A 15,564-nucleotide genomic window follows, 5' to 3' on the forward strand; every position below is an offset into this window, starting at 1 on the left:
AAGAAAAGCAGGTTGCTTACCTGTAACTGATGTTCTTCGAGTGGCCAACTGTGCAGTCACACATATGGGGTGCTGCACCTGCGCAGTGCCTTTGGCCGGAAGATTGCAAGCTAACAGTTTTTGGCGGGAAAGCTCTGCTCCCCCTCCCCCATGGCCTATAAAGAGTGGAGCGTCCGCCATTTTGTTCAGTCTTTGACGACCAAACGTGCGCTCCCTTGTGGAAAAATTTTCAGTATGAGATAGGAAAAAGGGATCGGTACCAAGAAAAAATGAGAAACTTTCAGTACCGATGAATGTGTCCACTCACTGACACCGAGCGGGGCCGGCGGGTGGGTTGTGTGACTGCACAGATGGCCACTCGAAGAACATCAGTTACAGGTAAGCAACCTGCTTTTCTTCGTCGTGGCCTCTGTGCATCACGCATATGGGTAGATTAACAAGCCTGCCATAAAGGAGGAGGGAAGGTGTCCTCACTGAAGAACGGAGGAGAGAACAGCTCTACCGAAGGAGCAATCCCGTCGAGCTTGAACATCGAGACGGTAGTGCCTGGTGAAGGTGCAAGGGTTCACCCAAGTAGCGGCTCGGCAGACATCATCAATCGGGACCCCAGATGCGAATGCAGACGAGGTTGCAACAGCTCTAGCAGAATGGGCTCGAGGAACTGAAGGCAGTTCGAGCTTAGCTAATTGATAGCATAAGACTATAGTGTGGACTATCCACTTAGAAAGTCTCGGCGGAGTGACTGGATTGCCCTGATTCCTAGCAGAATATTTGATGAATAGTTTATTGGATCGTCGAATAGACTCCGTTCGTGATTGGTAGAAGGCTAAGCAACGGAGAACATCGAGTGAATGCAAAGATCTTTCCAATGGAGTTGACGGTGACAGAAAAAAGGCAGGCAGCACAATGTATTGTCCCATATGGAAAGGTGTAGACACTTTAGGCAAAAAAGATGGGTCGAGGCATAAAACGACCTTCTCCCTGTGAAAGTTTAAATAAAGAGGGTCTATGCGAAACGCGCAAAATTCACTGGCCCTCCGGGCTGAAGTGACAGCTACAAGAAACGCCGTCTTCCAAGAGACCAATCGAAGATCCACCGTCGCCAAAGGTTTGAAGGGGGCCTTCATAAGAGCCTGTAGAACTACAGAGAGGCTCCATGTGGGCATAACCGGTCTAATTGATGGGTTAAGATTATATAGTCCCTTCAAAAATCTTTTGAGGATAGGATGAAAAAACAGAGGTAATCCATCGACTAAGCCACGGTAGTAGGCTATTGCGGCTGTATACACTTTAATGGACGACGGCTTCAGTCCGGAATGGTGCAATTCCAGGAGGAACTGAAAAATCTGTTGAATGGATGAGAGGAATGGAGAGAACGAACGTGACTCGGCAAAGGCAGAAAAACGTTTCCATTTAGCCTTATATGACTTCCTTGTGGATGGCTTTAAGGCAGAGTCGATGATATGCTGAATATCAGGGTGCAAAAACGTTGGATTTGGATTCGATGGGTCTTGTCTCGAACCGGATAGTACAGAGAGACCAGAGAGGGGAAAAGCAGCCGAGTGATTGGGTTCGACAATCGGATCCGAAGTGGTCAAAGTCATCGTCGGTACCGACGGATTACTAGAAGCTGTCGGATTCGTAACTTTCGAAACCGTCGTCGGCACTGATGGAACGTCAATCATCGAATTTGCCATGCTGTTAGGTTCAATGAGAGCAAATCTGGGTGCCAAAGTGTGCCGTCCACCTGTGTTATAAGATATGGGAGCGATGGAAGATGAAGAAATTCCCCACGAGAGATGTCGAGTAGTTTCGCAAACCACTCTTGATGTGGCCACCAAGGGGCAGCTAGTATCCCTGATGCTCGGTCGTGCACTATCTTTGCTATGACCCTCATCAGAAGAGGGATCGGAAGGAAGGCGCAGACGTTCATATTGTTCCAAGGGATCATGAATGCGTCCCCTAGGGATGCGTGTCCAATTCCCGCTCTCGAACAGTAAGCCTCGCACACCCTGTTCTGTTGGGTAGCGAATAAGTCCACGTCGGGAAACCCCCAGCGCCGGAAAAGGTGGTTGCCCTTACGGGGATCCAGTTCCCACTCGTGAGAGGTGAACATGTGCCTGCTGAGAAGATCCGCCTGCACATTGTCCACACCAGCTAGATGAACAGCCATCAGCGTGATGTGTCTCCGGATACACCACGTCCCAAATTTTCATTGAAAGTCTGGCCAAAGTCGGTGACTTTGTTCCCCCCTGTTTGTTCAGAAAGAAGACGGTAGCTACATTATCCAAAGTTATCTGAACGATCTGATGATGAAGGATGTCCTGGAAAGAGCGCAGGGCTTTGAAAACTGCCAGTAGTTCTAGGAAGTTGATATGATTTGTGGATTCTAGATGATTCCACATACCCTGGGTAGATAGGCTGGAGCATATCGCTCCCCATCCTAGAAGAGACGCATCGGTGCCAAGGGTAATTGTAGGAGGTCGCGCCCTGAAGGGGACTCCTATCGTAAGATTGGTCTGTTCCAACCACCAACGCAGAGAGTGAAGCACGGAAGTTGGGATCCGAATCAGTCTCGACTGCGGATCTCTTTGAGGATGGTACACCTTGTTGAAAAAGAGTTGCAGTGGGCAAAGCCGAAGACTGGCATGTGGAACTACGGCAACTGAGGAAGCCATATGCCCCAGGATCCTCTGGACAAACCTCGCCAGGACCGTTCCCTCTCGTCGGATTCGATGGATGTGGCGAGCAAGAATCTGTTGTCTGTCCTAAGGGAGGAAGGCTTTTTCCAATGTCGAATCCAAGCGGGCTCCAATGAAGGTGAGCGTCTGTGTCGGGAGAAGAGAAGATTTCTCGGTATTAATACGTAGGCCTAGGCTATTGAGCAAGGCACAAGTTGTATGGATGGCCGCAAGGAGTCCTTCTCTGGACTGCGACACCAACAGCCAGTCATCGAGGTACAGATAAATTTGTATGCCCTGGAGGGGTAGGAAGGCACAGATAGGAGCCATACACTTGGTAAAAACCCTCAGAGCCGTAGCCAGTCCAAAAGGCAAAACTGTAAACTCATAAAGTTGGTTTGCAACCGCAAAACGAAGGAAACGCCTATAACTTGGGTGAATTGAAATATGGAAGTAGCCGTCCTTCAAGTCCAATGAGGCGAACCAATCCTCTCTCCTTAGCAACGGCAAAATGTTTTGAAGGGTAGTCATACGAAACGTTTTTGGTACAATAAACTTATTTAAGTTCCGTAAGTCCAAAATCGGACGTAGACCACCGTCCCGCTTAGGGACCATGAAGTATCTGGAATAGAATCCGTGGAGTCCGTCAGATGGGAATACTTGACGAATCGCTCCTTTACGAAGAAATTGATGTATTTCGTCGAGCAGTACCGGTGAACATGAAGTGGACCGGATTGGACTCGACGGAGGAATGATGTCGAATTCTATTCGACAGCCGTGTTGAACGATGGACAATACCCACCGATCAGATGTGATGGACTCCCAGATGGGGAGTCGGCTTCGAAGCCAATCCCCAGATGAGAGTGGGGTGGGTATTGGTGGAGCGTGAGGAATGGTTCGCCAGTCCCGTCAACGTTGCCTCCGATCGTCGAAACGACGGCAGCCTTGTTGGAAGCGTTGTTGGGGCTGAGGACAGCGGCACTGCTGTTGCTGGCAGTGCTGTGGCTGCTGCCTCGGTTGATATGATTGTCTGTAGGATGGACGATTCCAGGACCACTTACGTCTGGCGTGGGACTGTATCTCCATCCTGCGTGCCGTCATCCTCGATTCATGCAGCTTCTTGAGCTTGTGGTCGGTGCGGGAATGGAAAAGCCCGGATCCATCGAAAGGCATTCCCTCGATCTGGCGCTTGGTTTCTTCCGGAAAATTACAATTGTGAAGCCATGCATGCCTTCGGAGAGAAACGGCACCGACCAAGGCCCAGAGTCAGTATCCACGTGGTGCCTCGCCGTGGATAACTGCTGCACCGCGACCTGCACGGCTTCCTCAATCAGGACCTTCGCGAGGTCACCCTGGTGGTCCGGGAGGGTGGAGGCGACGTTGTGCAGGCGCTGCATAATAAAGTATTGATACCTCGCCAACATCGCCTCGTAATTTGATATACGGAGCCCCAGGCCTGAAGCAGCGTAGACTCGCCTAGCCAGGGAGTTGATCTTTCGGCCCTCTTTATCCCTCGGTGCCGTGTGCCCTCTCGCCTCTCTGCCCTGCGAGGATTCGACGACCGCAGAGTTCGGTTTGGGATGTCGGAGGAGGAAGGGGATGTCCTCCTCCCGAACCCTGTACATCGACTCATATCTCCTGGACGTCGGCTGAGGATGTGATGGCAAGTCCCAGGGCTGCGTCATCGCCTGCTGCAAGGTGGTTATGAGCGGCAGGACGATGGATGTTGACTGCCCCCCACGGACATCGTAGAACTTGTCCGTCGTCAGTCCCGGGCGCTGGGCAGCGTCGATGTCCAGGGACTGGACAAGTCTAGACATCAGCTCTGCGAAGGAGACATGGGACTCATCAGGCGATGCAGGACCCTGGGATGTCACAGTGACGTCCAGAGAGGTTGAGTCAACCTCCGAGCCGGCCGAATCAGCACCGTAGTAGGGTGGGGCTGAAGATGCTGGCTCTGCCAGGGAGAAGGAGCGGCTGCTTCCACCCTGTGGGGATCGAGGTGACACCCGCCTCGGATCCAATGAGCGCGGTTGGTCACGGGATGGAGGACAGGATCGTGCCCTGGGAGCAGGGTAGTACCCTACGGAGAGTGGATCACCCCAAGTATGGTAGTAGGGGTGACGCCAGCTCTCCGGACGTTGCTCTACAGAGCGGCTCCTCCGGCTCCCCGGTGGGGACAGTCCAACGTCTGCTTCCATTGTGACCGCGGGTATGGGTGTCGGTGACCTCGCCCTAGGAGAGGAGTCCTGGATTTCCCTGTCGGATATTGAACCCCGTAGAGTTGGAAGGGGTGCAGGCGGGAGGTCAGCCACATGGCGGGGAGACCCTTGAGGGGTAACCCGCATAGCCTCGTGGAGGACCGGTTTTGGCAGAGTCGGTACCGTAAGCGCCACTGGCACCGAGGGGCCCATCGGATCCGAGTCCCGATGTCGGAGACGGTCCGGACGGTCCGAATTCCTGGTTTTCTTGGGAGGCTTGGAGACCTTCTCCTTTCTGGCCTTTTTATGGCCTGCCGACTTCTCGGATTCGGCATGCTTCCGCTTTCCATGCTTCTTTTTAAGTGAAGCAGAGGGAGCCACCGAAGCAGACGCACCTTCATTCGAAGGCCGTGAGGGTGGGGCCACAGAAGCGGAGCCAGGTTTTGGGACGGCAACAAGTGGGTCTGATTGCATCAGAGCCCGATCCCAAAGGAGTCTCCGGAGGCGGTTTTCGTGGTTCTTCCTGGCCTACTTGGAGAAGGCCAGGCAATGCGCACATTTATCCGTCCTATGCCCCTCTCCCAGGCAGAGGAGGCATAGGTCATGTGGGTCAGTTGGTGCCATTTTTGACCCGCAGTCCGCACATTTGCGGAAAGCCGCTCGCTGCGCCATTGCAGAAGAAGAAGGAGAGGGATAGTGCAGAGGGTAAGTATATATTTTTGGTTTTTTTAGACAGATCAAAAGTAGAAATAACAAGAGAAAAACTACGAGGAACAATGAACCGAGAGCAAGGTTTTTTTTTTTTAGAAGAAAAAACTGGGAAAGAAGGACAATCGAGACCAAGGTAACAGCTCTAAGTGAAAGCTGAAAGCAGCATGAGGCACAGTGAACAGCGGTCGCAAAGACTGAACAAAATGGCGGACTCTCCACTCGTTATAGGCCATGGGGGAGGGGAGCAGAGCTTTCCCGCCAAAAACTGTTAGCTTGCAATCTTCCAGCCAAAGGCACTGCGCAGGCGCAGCACCCCATATGTGTGATGCACAGAGGCCACGACGAAGAACTCTCACTTTTCTCCAGGTACAGAGGAACAGCAGAGGCTCTCCTTGACTGTGTGCTTTTGCTAGAGCATCAAGATTTTACACATGACAAGCTGGCAAAGGTATGTTTGGATCCTCATCTGCAGGGCAAAATGGCAACTAGTGGGCTTCACATCTTATCTTGTTTCAATTAACTCCTACACTGCTATTCAAGCCAAGCAAAACTTTCTTCTAGCAGCATCAGGCTTCCATTAGTTCTAAGGCCTTAAAAAAGACAGCTAGTCAGTTGCTTTTAAGAACCTAAAGATTACACAGATTCATTTTGCAGTTTTAATCAGTCTGCAAAAGCTTCCAGTGATGCCATTTTTAAAAAGGAGAGCATGTACACAACATTTAAAGAAAAAACAAAACAAAAAGAATTCTGAGAAAGAAGGTTTACCACCCTACAAAGACTAGTTGGTCCATTCTTGGGAAAGTTCAGAGAGTGAGAAAAAGACATGCATAAGCTGCTGGAACAATTACAGGTCACCAGTTTTAGCACCATTTCTTGCCATTTGAGAACAATCATTATTCCCTTTGCCCCAAGTCCTGTGTGTGCAAACTTTTACAGTGTTTACATGATTTACATCAGGCATAGAGTTCCGTAGATACAGTTCTGAACAGGACAGGACAGTGTTCATATCTCCAACTCAACAACCAATGGCAAAATTGCTATGTTCAGGTGACAAATTCTCTCTGCCTTAGTTCCTCTTCCATGAATGAAAGACAACCACAGCCTTGAGATAGGAATCCTCAAAATTCCAAGTGGATTCACTGGCCAGGAACACCTAAAGCTGATATATCAACTGCAGCCATATCTGGACAGACAGAACCTGGCAACAGTTATCCATGCACTGGTAACCTCTCACGTGGAATACTGCAATGAGCTCTAAGTGGGTCCTCCCTTGAAAATGGTCTGGAAACATCAACTGGTCCAGAATAGGGCAGCTAGACTGCTAATAAGTACTGAATGATACAATCATATAAAATCAGTTCTCTACCATCTTCACTGACTATCAGTTGAGGTCTGGGGCCAATTCAAGTTGCTAGCACTAATGTTTAAATGGCTTGGGAACAGGTTATCTAATGACTGTCTCTTCCTGTACAAACTTACCTGGTACCTTAGAGTCACATCTGAGGCCCTTCTGAGGGAGCCCCCTCCTTAAGAAATAGAAATGTTTTAATAAATAAATAAACAAATAAATAAACAAGAAGGGCCTTCTTAGGAGTGGCACCTGACTTTGGAATGCGCTCCCCAGAGGTGTTTACCTGGCACCTTCTTTATATTCTTTTTGGTGCCAGGCAAACATTTTTTTTTATTTTGACAATATTTTAATTGTTAACCCGTTTTTATTGGCATCATAAAAGCGGGGTATGCCTTCTATGAAATTATCAATTCTGTTACGGAGGTATGTTATTTATTTTATTATTTTAACATTTTATCACAATGTGCTCAGAGCTTTCATATTGTATTATATGGTTTTATTATTGTAACCTGCCCAGGGAGCTGTATGGCTAATGGGATGGGTTAGAAACCTAATGTAAATAAATAAATAGGAATTCTAATATTCTTTATATATATGATGCCAGAGGGAATCAACACTGTGGCTGAGAAAAAAGGGGAGCAAGTTAGGGAGTGTTCTTTTGTTTTCTTTTACAAAAGCTTCCAGCGAGCACACAACCCTTTTCAGCCTCGATACGATGGCGCAAAAGAGTGTGTACACTAGAGTGAGGGTCCTGCTGCCCCAGAAAGCATTGCCCTTGGGAACAACTGGCTTTGCAGCATTGTAACATTGGGTTCCATGGTAAAGCAGAAGAGGCAGGCACAGGGCAGACAGTGCCAGCATTTTACAAAACCACAGTGTTAACAAGGTCAGTAAAGTCATATTATTTGTTCACAGAAGAAATCTGATATCCTCACCTAAAAGAATGTTTAAAAAAATGTTCTGGTGATCAAGATGCTGTGCAAAAAGCCTATGCTAAGCTGTGGGAAGGGCTTAGAATCCACCATCTGTAGTCATCATCTACTAGAGCAAAGAGATCAAGTGATCTCTTCCTCCTTCAGCCTCTCCTTTTCCGTTCCCAGCAGATTAAAAGAAGCTGCTTCTAACAAGAGTTGTTTGTTATGTTAAAGCTGGCCTGTCAGGACTGGCTTTGTGAAACAGAGGGAGTAATATAAATGCCCACAGCAAGAGACACTTTTCAAGTCAATGAAACCTCTAATTTTGGATTTAGTGTTGTTTAGCAAAATAGGAAGCATAAGAAAGCCAACATGCTCACTCACAAACAACTTCACAGTTGTTCAGGAGCAACCAGGCAAAAAGTTCCATAATGTTGTTTGTTATTCTAGCTATAGCTTCTTTTTTATAGAGCAGGCGCTAATAAAAAGACATCTATGAGGAGAAGCCCATATCTTACCTTGAAGTATCCCACTGCTTAACAGCCTGACAAAACTAGTGTGTCTGATAAAAGGAAGGTAAATTTAGAATACAATAAATGACAGAATGATGATTTCATCACCTTAAGTTGAGAATCAACACCACTGATATTGCAGTTATCTACAATATGGTGAAAGCCATCACTTCCTGAATCCTAAGTGACAATCATAAATATGAACATTGTCTACAACAGCCTTCCTCAATCATATGCCTTCCTTCAACCAACCTGATACAAGTTGACCTTCAGTTCTCATCAGGCTAAACCTGAATAGCTAAAGGTCAGGAATCCTAGGAGTTGTAGTTCAGATCTGGCAGGCAACAGGTTGGAGAAAGCTAGTCTATCAGAGAGAAGGACAAAATCATAGCTACTGTTATTCACTTTCACCTAGACAGGTATATGGAAAGTCAGGTAAAAAGAAACTCGTAGGAGCCAGTTCCTTAACACTGTTCTACAGTTATAGGATCTCTTTTTAGCACTTCTGCAGCACTGACAGACTGTCCGTAGGGAACAGCTTGCTCCCACAGCCATGGGTTGCAAATTTCAACTGAAGGCTAGAACAGGAAGAGAAGGAGATGCTGCATTTGCCCAACAAAGGCTAGGCTTGGGACTATGCTCGGGACTATAGTTCCCTGTTGCAGAAACACCCTCTCTGCTAAAATGCCGGTTCAGAGTCCAATACATACTCCAAACTCTTTTAGAGTTTATTACAGTCCTATCCTATTATTAGTCTCCCTTTTCCCTGACCGAGCCTTAACCTGATTGACTCATTTCCCTAGACCATACTTGACACTTCCCTAACAATTGCCCTCGGTTTTATTATACCTCCTCTTAGAAGCTCGCTGTTCCACTTGCAAAGGATGTTTTTAAGTTTGTAACTGTGTGACCCAATTCTTCCACTCCTACCCTCCCTATTGCTCCTATCTTGCCACTGGCATTCTCAAGGGCTACTCCACTGTCCACCCAGCCTACCACAATGGGGAGGCATAAAAATGTTTTAATAAATAAAAAAATAAATAAATAAAATCTGCAGAACAAACACATTCCTTTTGGCCAGCCAGAAAACCTTTCCAGCTAGAGGCCCACATGGGCATGCTCAGGAAAGCCTTTCTGGCAGGACATGTTCCCCCTGTCCCTGGCATGGCCTGCCCATGCTGATGTCCTCCATGTGCCTGGGTGCAGGAGGAGGCAGTGCGTGGCAGTGTGAGTCCTGTACACGGAGGGGCAAGAGGGAGGGAGGGAGAAAGGTGTGTGTGCATGTACTTACATGGTACAGAACAGGGCAGCAGCAAGGAGTGTTCCTGCAGTGCTCCTGTAGAGCAGGGGTCCTCAAACTTTTTCACCAGGGGGCCAGTTGAAAGCTGCCGGTGCTGGGGGTGTGCCGGCAAGGGGGCAGGGGTGGGTGGCGAGTCACGGGTGGGCATGTGCGGGGAGGCGAGGTGAGGTGTGGGCAGGCACGCACTGCAAGGTAGGTGCACGAGGCAGCAGCTTGCTTGCTTGGAGATTGTTTTCTCCGAGCAAGCAAACCACTGTCTGCCCTGCATGGGGCGAGGTGGGTCCAAATGGGCATGGCGAGCTGGATCTGGCCCCTGGGCCGTAGTTTGAGGACCCATGCTCTAAAGCAACAGTGCTACTCTAGCAAGCAGGCTGTTGCTTTGCTGAGCATCAGGAAAAAAATCCAAAAAGGCAGCTGGTTGCAGCCACCCTGAGGAATTGTGGGCCAATGAGGAAGAGGCAGGTAAGACAGAGGCATACCCTGGGATTGACTTCACAAGGGCTGATGGGATATGTGACACCATTTGGAGGAAAACTGGAGAATCATGGTAACCATGCATGCATAGACACCATACAAATGTGAGCACACAAGACACCAGGTGAGATACCATGACACACCATCACTATGCGGCATTGCTTAGCATTATGTGGGAACAAAGTAACTACCTTCCTCCCCTGAAACAACAGTACTGCTTACCTGATGCTCTGCAGGATGCTCTTCTATATTTAAAGGAACCTTTGATTCAACATCTTCCCACCCAGGAACCCTCTGTAAGGCAGGGTCATCGTGGGTGACTGTTCCATTTTTACATTCTACAACCTTCATTTCCTTACTGACCTGGTGGTGGTGGTGGTGAAAGAAAAGGCTTTTCTGTGGCATTGGCAGAAACCAGGCCACGGCAAAGGCAACTGATACGGAGGTGAGAGACACCACATTCAACATGAACAGAGACCAGCCAACAACTGACACCAAGATTTGTCCACAGATAGAGCCCACAGTGTAACCTACAAGGGTAGCACTTCGACAGTAGCTTGTGACTTTTTGGTACAAGTTTAGGTCCACAACGCTATAGATGTAGGAATAATAGGCAATTTCTGTTGCAGTCACCAGACCATAGAAAAATTCCAGGAACTGAATAGCCAGCAGTCCTTTGGCATAGAGCAGCATAAACCATGTCACTATAAGGCTTAGTCCTTGTAGAAGAATTACAGGCTTGTATCTGAGATAGTCTGTTGCCAGGAAGACAGGAAACAGGAGCACCAAATACGAGTAAGTCCATACTGGATAGATTTCATTGAAGACCTACAAGAGGAAAAACTTATGAGCTTTCTAGAATGGGAAATTCACATTCTATTCTGACTAATACAGGGATGGGCAACTTGTGACCGTCCAGATGTTCTGTTATGACCAGCATTGTCAGAAAACCTGGAGGCACAAGTTGCCCATCACTGTATTAATGGAACCTGAACATGTTGCTCGTAGTCTTGTAGAGTTTTCTTTACACTACATCACTGCATCACACAGTTTTAAGGTGCACAACACACACACACACACACACACTTTGCAATTCAGCCCCACACGGGACAGAAGATGGCTGCAGCTTCCTGGGGATAAAATGCCTGAGACCCATTTTTAAGGGTCACTTAATCACTTAACATCCAGGGGACCAAGTGAATGCCAGTTCAAGAAAAAGTAACCAATGGAAAGGCAACTTCATTCAAGTCTTGGCTGTTTAGATTCAAACACATATCCCAGTAAAAATCAGGTTGCAAATTAGCTATTCAAGAATATCTTTTGCAGCTAAGAAAGTGGAAGTCATGGGTCCATGTATTGCTACTCACACACTCCCACTATTGCACCCTCTACCCCTTTCCTTAAAAGCGTAATTTCTGCCCAAAATCTCAGAGTAACAAATCTGGAGCCCACTAATGGGACTTCCTGAATCACTCATAATAGGCCTGGTTCGCCCGGGTCCTAAGGAAGATCCGATGCCACCCTCAAAGGCCCGCTGTGACGACTTTGCCAGGCATTTCAGGGAGAAAATCGCTCAGATTCGTCACGAGCTGGACTCCACTAATGAATCAGAGGTCTCTGAGGAGACGCCAATGCTACCGTCTGGTCCAGAATTATTGGATGAATTTCAGTTATTGCGGCCCGATGATGTGGACAAGGTGCTTGGACGAGTACGTCCCACCACTTGCCTATTGGATCCTTGCCCGTCTTGGTTAATAAATAACTCCAAGCACGGGATTGGGACCTGGATCTTGGAAGTGGTTAACGCTTCTCTGAGGGAGGGTCGAGTGCCTGCCCCTTTAAAGGAGGCGGTAATACGACCGGTCCTGAAGAAAGCGTCACTGGATCCAGAGATGGCCACTAACTATACACCTGTGGCCAACATCCCGTTTCTGGGCAAGGTGTTGGAGCGAGTGGTGGCGGGACAACTCCAAGCACTCTTGGATGAAACTGATTATCTGGATCCTTTTCAGTCCGGCTTCAGACCCGGGTACGGTACTGAATCTGCCTTGGTCGCCCTGTACGATGACCTGTGCAGGAAGAAGGATGGGGGAGTGCATCCCTGTTGGTTCTTCTGGACCTCTCGGCGGCTTTCGAAACCATCGACCATGGTATCCTTCTGGATAGGCTAGCGGGATTGGGGGTTGGAGGCACTGCTTTGCAGTGGTTCGGCTCCTATCTCAACGGTCGATTCCGGAAGGTAGTGCTGGGGGACTATGTCTCTACGTCATGGCAGTTACGCCATGGAGTACCACAGGGCTCCATTCTATCCCCTCTGCTATTTAACATCTATATGAAACCGCTGGGAGAGGTCATCAGGAGGTGTGGGCTGCGGAATCATCAATACGCTGATGATACCCAGCTCTACCTCTCATTTTCCACTAATCCAGGTGAGGCAGTGGCTGTGCTGAACCAGTGCTTGGCCGAGGTAAGGGAATGGATGAGGGCCAATAAACTGAAACTCAGCCCAGACAAGACAGAGGTCCTGTTGGTTGGCGGATCGGGTTTCGGAGAGGGTGGATTTAACCTGGTCCTGAATGGTGCAACACTCCCTCTTAGGGACAAGGTCCGCAGCTTAGGAGTACTCCTCGACCCGGAGCTTTCTTTGGAAGCTCAGGTGACAGCGGTGGCGAGGAGCGCCTTCCTTCAGCTTCGGCTGATTAATCAGCTGCGCCCCTACCTGGAGTACGACTGCCTGGCGACGGTGACACACGTGCTGGTGACTTCCCGCCTAGACTTCTGTAACGCGCTTTACGTGGGGCTTCCCCTGAAGACAGTCCGAACACTTCAATTGGTGCAAAATAGAGCTGCCAGGTTGCTGACGGGGACGGGGCGTTATGCTCACATGACTCCAGTCCTCCGTCAGCTTCACTGGCTTCCCATTGAAGCCCGGGCCCAATTCAAGGTGTTGGTTATGACCTATAAGGCCCTAAATGGCTTGGGGTCCTGGCTACCTGAACGAGCGCTTACGTCCGTATATGCCCGACCGCCCTTTGAGATCTGCGGGAGAGTCCCTTCTCCGGGAACCCTCCATGAAGGAAATTAGGAGAGTAAGTACTCGGAAGAGGGCTTTCTCTGCGGTGGCACCCAACCTATGGAATTCATTCCCCAAAGAGGTCCGCCTGGCACCGTCGTTACTGGTTTTTCGGCACCAGGTAAAGACCTTTTTATTTAAACATCATTTTAATTGTTAAAACTTATGATCTGGCCAGGGCAACTTCTTCTTCCTTCTCTTTTCTCCTCCTATATTATTTATTTACTTATTTTATACTGATAATTTTAATTTTATATTTGTAACTCAGTGTATCTTTTGTATTTTTGTATTTAATGGTAATTCATTATGTTCTATTGTATTTCAATGTATTTTATTGTGTTGTAAGCCGCCCCGAGGTTTCGGCAAGGGGCGGCATAGAAATGTTGTTATAATAATAATAATAATAATAATAATAATAATTAAACAAGACTCCAGGAGTGACCCATTCTGTCAGCAGCAGCATCAGGCATCAGTTCCTAATGGTGGAAACTCACACCAGCCTGGAAGCCAAACCCTTGAACTCAGAAACCTGCTTAATTCACAGCTGATGAGGCAGTCTCCAGAAGTTTATGGTAACCGAGATGACTCAATATTTATTTATTTGCTTTACATCCTGCCTTTTTTTCTTACAAAGAACTCAAAACAGCTCACATCATTCTCCTTCTCCTGTTCTCAATCTTATCTCCACAACAACAAACCTGTGAGGTAGGTTGGGTGGAAAGGCAGGTTGGCCCCAACGTCACCCAGTTAACTCCATGGCTGAGCAGGGGCTAGAACTCAGCCTGAGTGCCAGTCCCACACTCTTAATCACTACACCATAGTGATATTGGCTTCAGAACTACGGCTCTCTCCCGCCCAGAAACAGAAAGCCAGTCAACACATGTTCAGGGGCACTGTTTCGTTTAGGCACAGAGCCCCGCTACGTATTTTTAGAGCCACCACAGATACGGCGAGCGCGCAGCCCCAAGCAAGCGTGCCCGTCCCCAGCCCCCGCGGAACAGAGCAGGAATACCTGCGTCTCGGTGAGGTTCTTGTCCGGTCCCAGGAGGTAAGGTGTCAGGAACGGCTCCGAGGGCCGCAAGTTGGCGAAGAAGCCGTAGACGCAGAGCACAGCCGTGGGCAAGGCGGCGCCGAAGCCGCGTGGAGCCCGCCTCACGCGGGACCGGAGTCCATCTAGGACGCCCTGCTCTTCCATCCGACGAGCCCCGGGACGGGGCGTCTCGGTATCCGTCTCTCAGCCGCACCGACACCGGCCAGCCGTGGACTGCTCCGTCCGGCGCCGGGCGAGCGCGAATTAAAGCAGCCACCCACGCGGCCTGCCGCCAAAGGCACCTTGACCCTGCGCAGTAGCGTCCGCGCCGCACACGCCCCCCGCCTTCCGGTTTCATTTGGCGCGGGCAAAGCGAGGCGTGACTGCTGCCGAGGGACGCGGCGCCGGGAAGGAGCGGGGGCGTCGGTCTTATTTATTCTTTTATCTGTTTTATCACTGCACTGATAACCCGCATTCCCCCCTCCCTCTTGCAGGGAACGTTTACACGATCCTCCGCTCCGTTTATCATCACAACGATTCTGCGAGGTATGCCGGACGAAGAGCCAGGCACTTGCCCGCAGTGAGCGTCGTAGCCAAGCGGGGCCTAGAGCCTTGGTTTCCCGAACCCCACTCTAACCGCTACACCGACTGGTTTAACTCGATTTACCATGACCCTTTCCGGGAAATTGTATACAGCAGTCCTTCCCTAGCCTGACATCTTTCAGATGTGTTGTACCACAATCTGCAGGATCTGGCTAGGAGATAGGGATACCGGGAATTGTAGTCCAATACATCTAGAGGACACCATGTTGGGGAAAACATGAAGACCAGAAAAGTTTGTTTCCACCCTGCCCACCCTAGTTTTCTGTCTTCCAAATTTGCCTGGCTTTTCCCTGTTTTTGTCCAAACCTTTATGTCTGATACTCTGCCTCTGATATTGGGGTAATATATAGCCTTCAGGATGAGTGGCCATTGTTATCCTTGTTTGCCATGAATCCTCATGAACTATTTTGGAGCAGAAAGGGTTCGCCTTTGGAGTGACTCTGTACATGTTTGGTACATCCTCATACCTTAGCTTGCTAAGATCTCCTGCTTATTTCTCTGTGGCTCTGATTCTACTGTTTTTGTTGGCACTCAGCATGTGAGCTTGCTGTAGAGGAAATGATATTCAGGTTGCAGAAGGCTAATTTAGCCATTCCCTAGGGCTTTGGAGTGAATGTTTTACAGGTTAACTTTTAACATGTTTTGCTTTTAAGATTAGATCCCACCCCACATATCATTTCACAACCTTCTTTTGAAAGGCAACTCCCTTTCAAA

At 48.8% G+C, this 15,564-nt stretch overlaps 1 protein-coding gene across 1 annotated transcript in view; it reads right to left on the reverse strand.

Annotated features, from left to right (window-relative positions):
- The window catches only part of SLC19A2 (solute carrier family 19 member 2), a 22,512-nt gene extending 7,971 nt beyond the window's left edge, over positions 1-14,541 (reverse strand). The window contains exons 1-2 of the mRNA XM_044441782.1: positions 14,230-14,541; positions 10,325-10,972 (exon numbers count right to left, since the gene is read on the reverse strand). Coding sequence (XP_044297717.1) covers positions 10,325-10,972; positions 14,230-14,412 — 831 coding nt within the window. The 5' untranslated portion in view covers positions 14,413-14,541. The remainder of the gene's footprint in view (positions 1-10,324; positions 10,973-14,229) is intronic.
- Positions 14,542-15,564: the final 1,023 nt, after the last annotated feature.

The sequence above is a fragment of the Varanus komodoensis genome, unplaced genomic scaffold, assembly GCF_004798865.1.
Source record: "Varanus komodoensis strain SLA01 unplaced genomic scaffold, ASM479886v1 scaffold4, whole genome shotgun sequence".
Classification (NCBI taxonomy): Eukaryota; Metazoa; Chordata; class Lepidosauria; order Squamata; family Varanidae; genus Varanus; species Varanus komodoensis.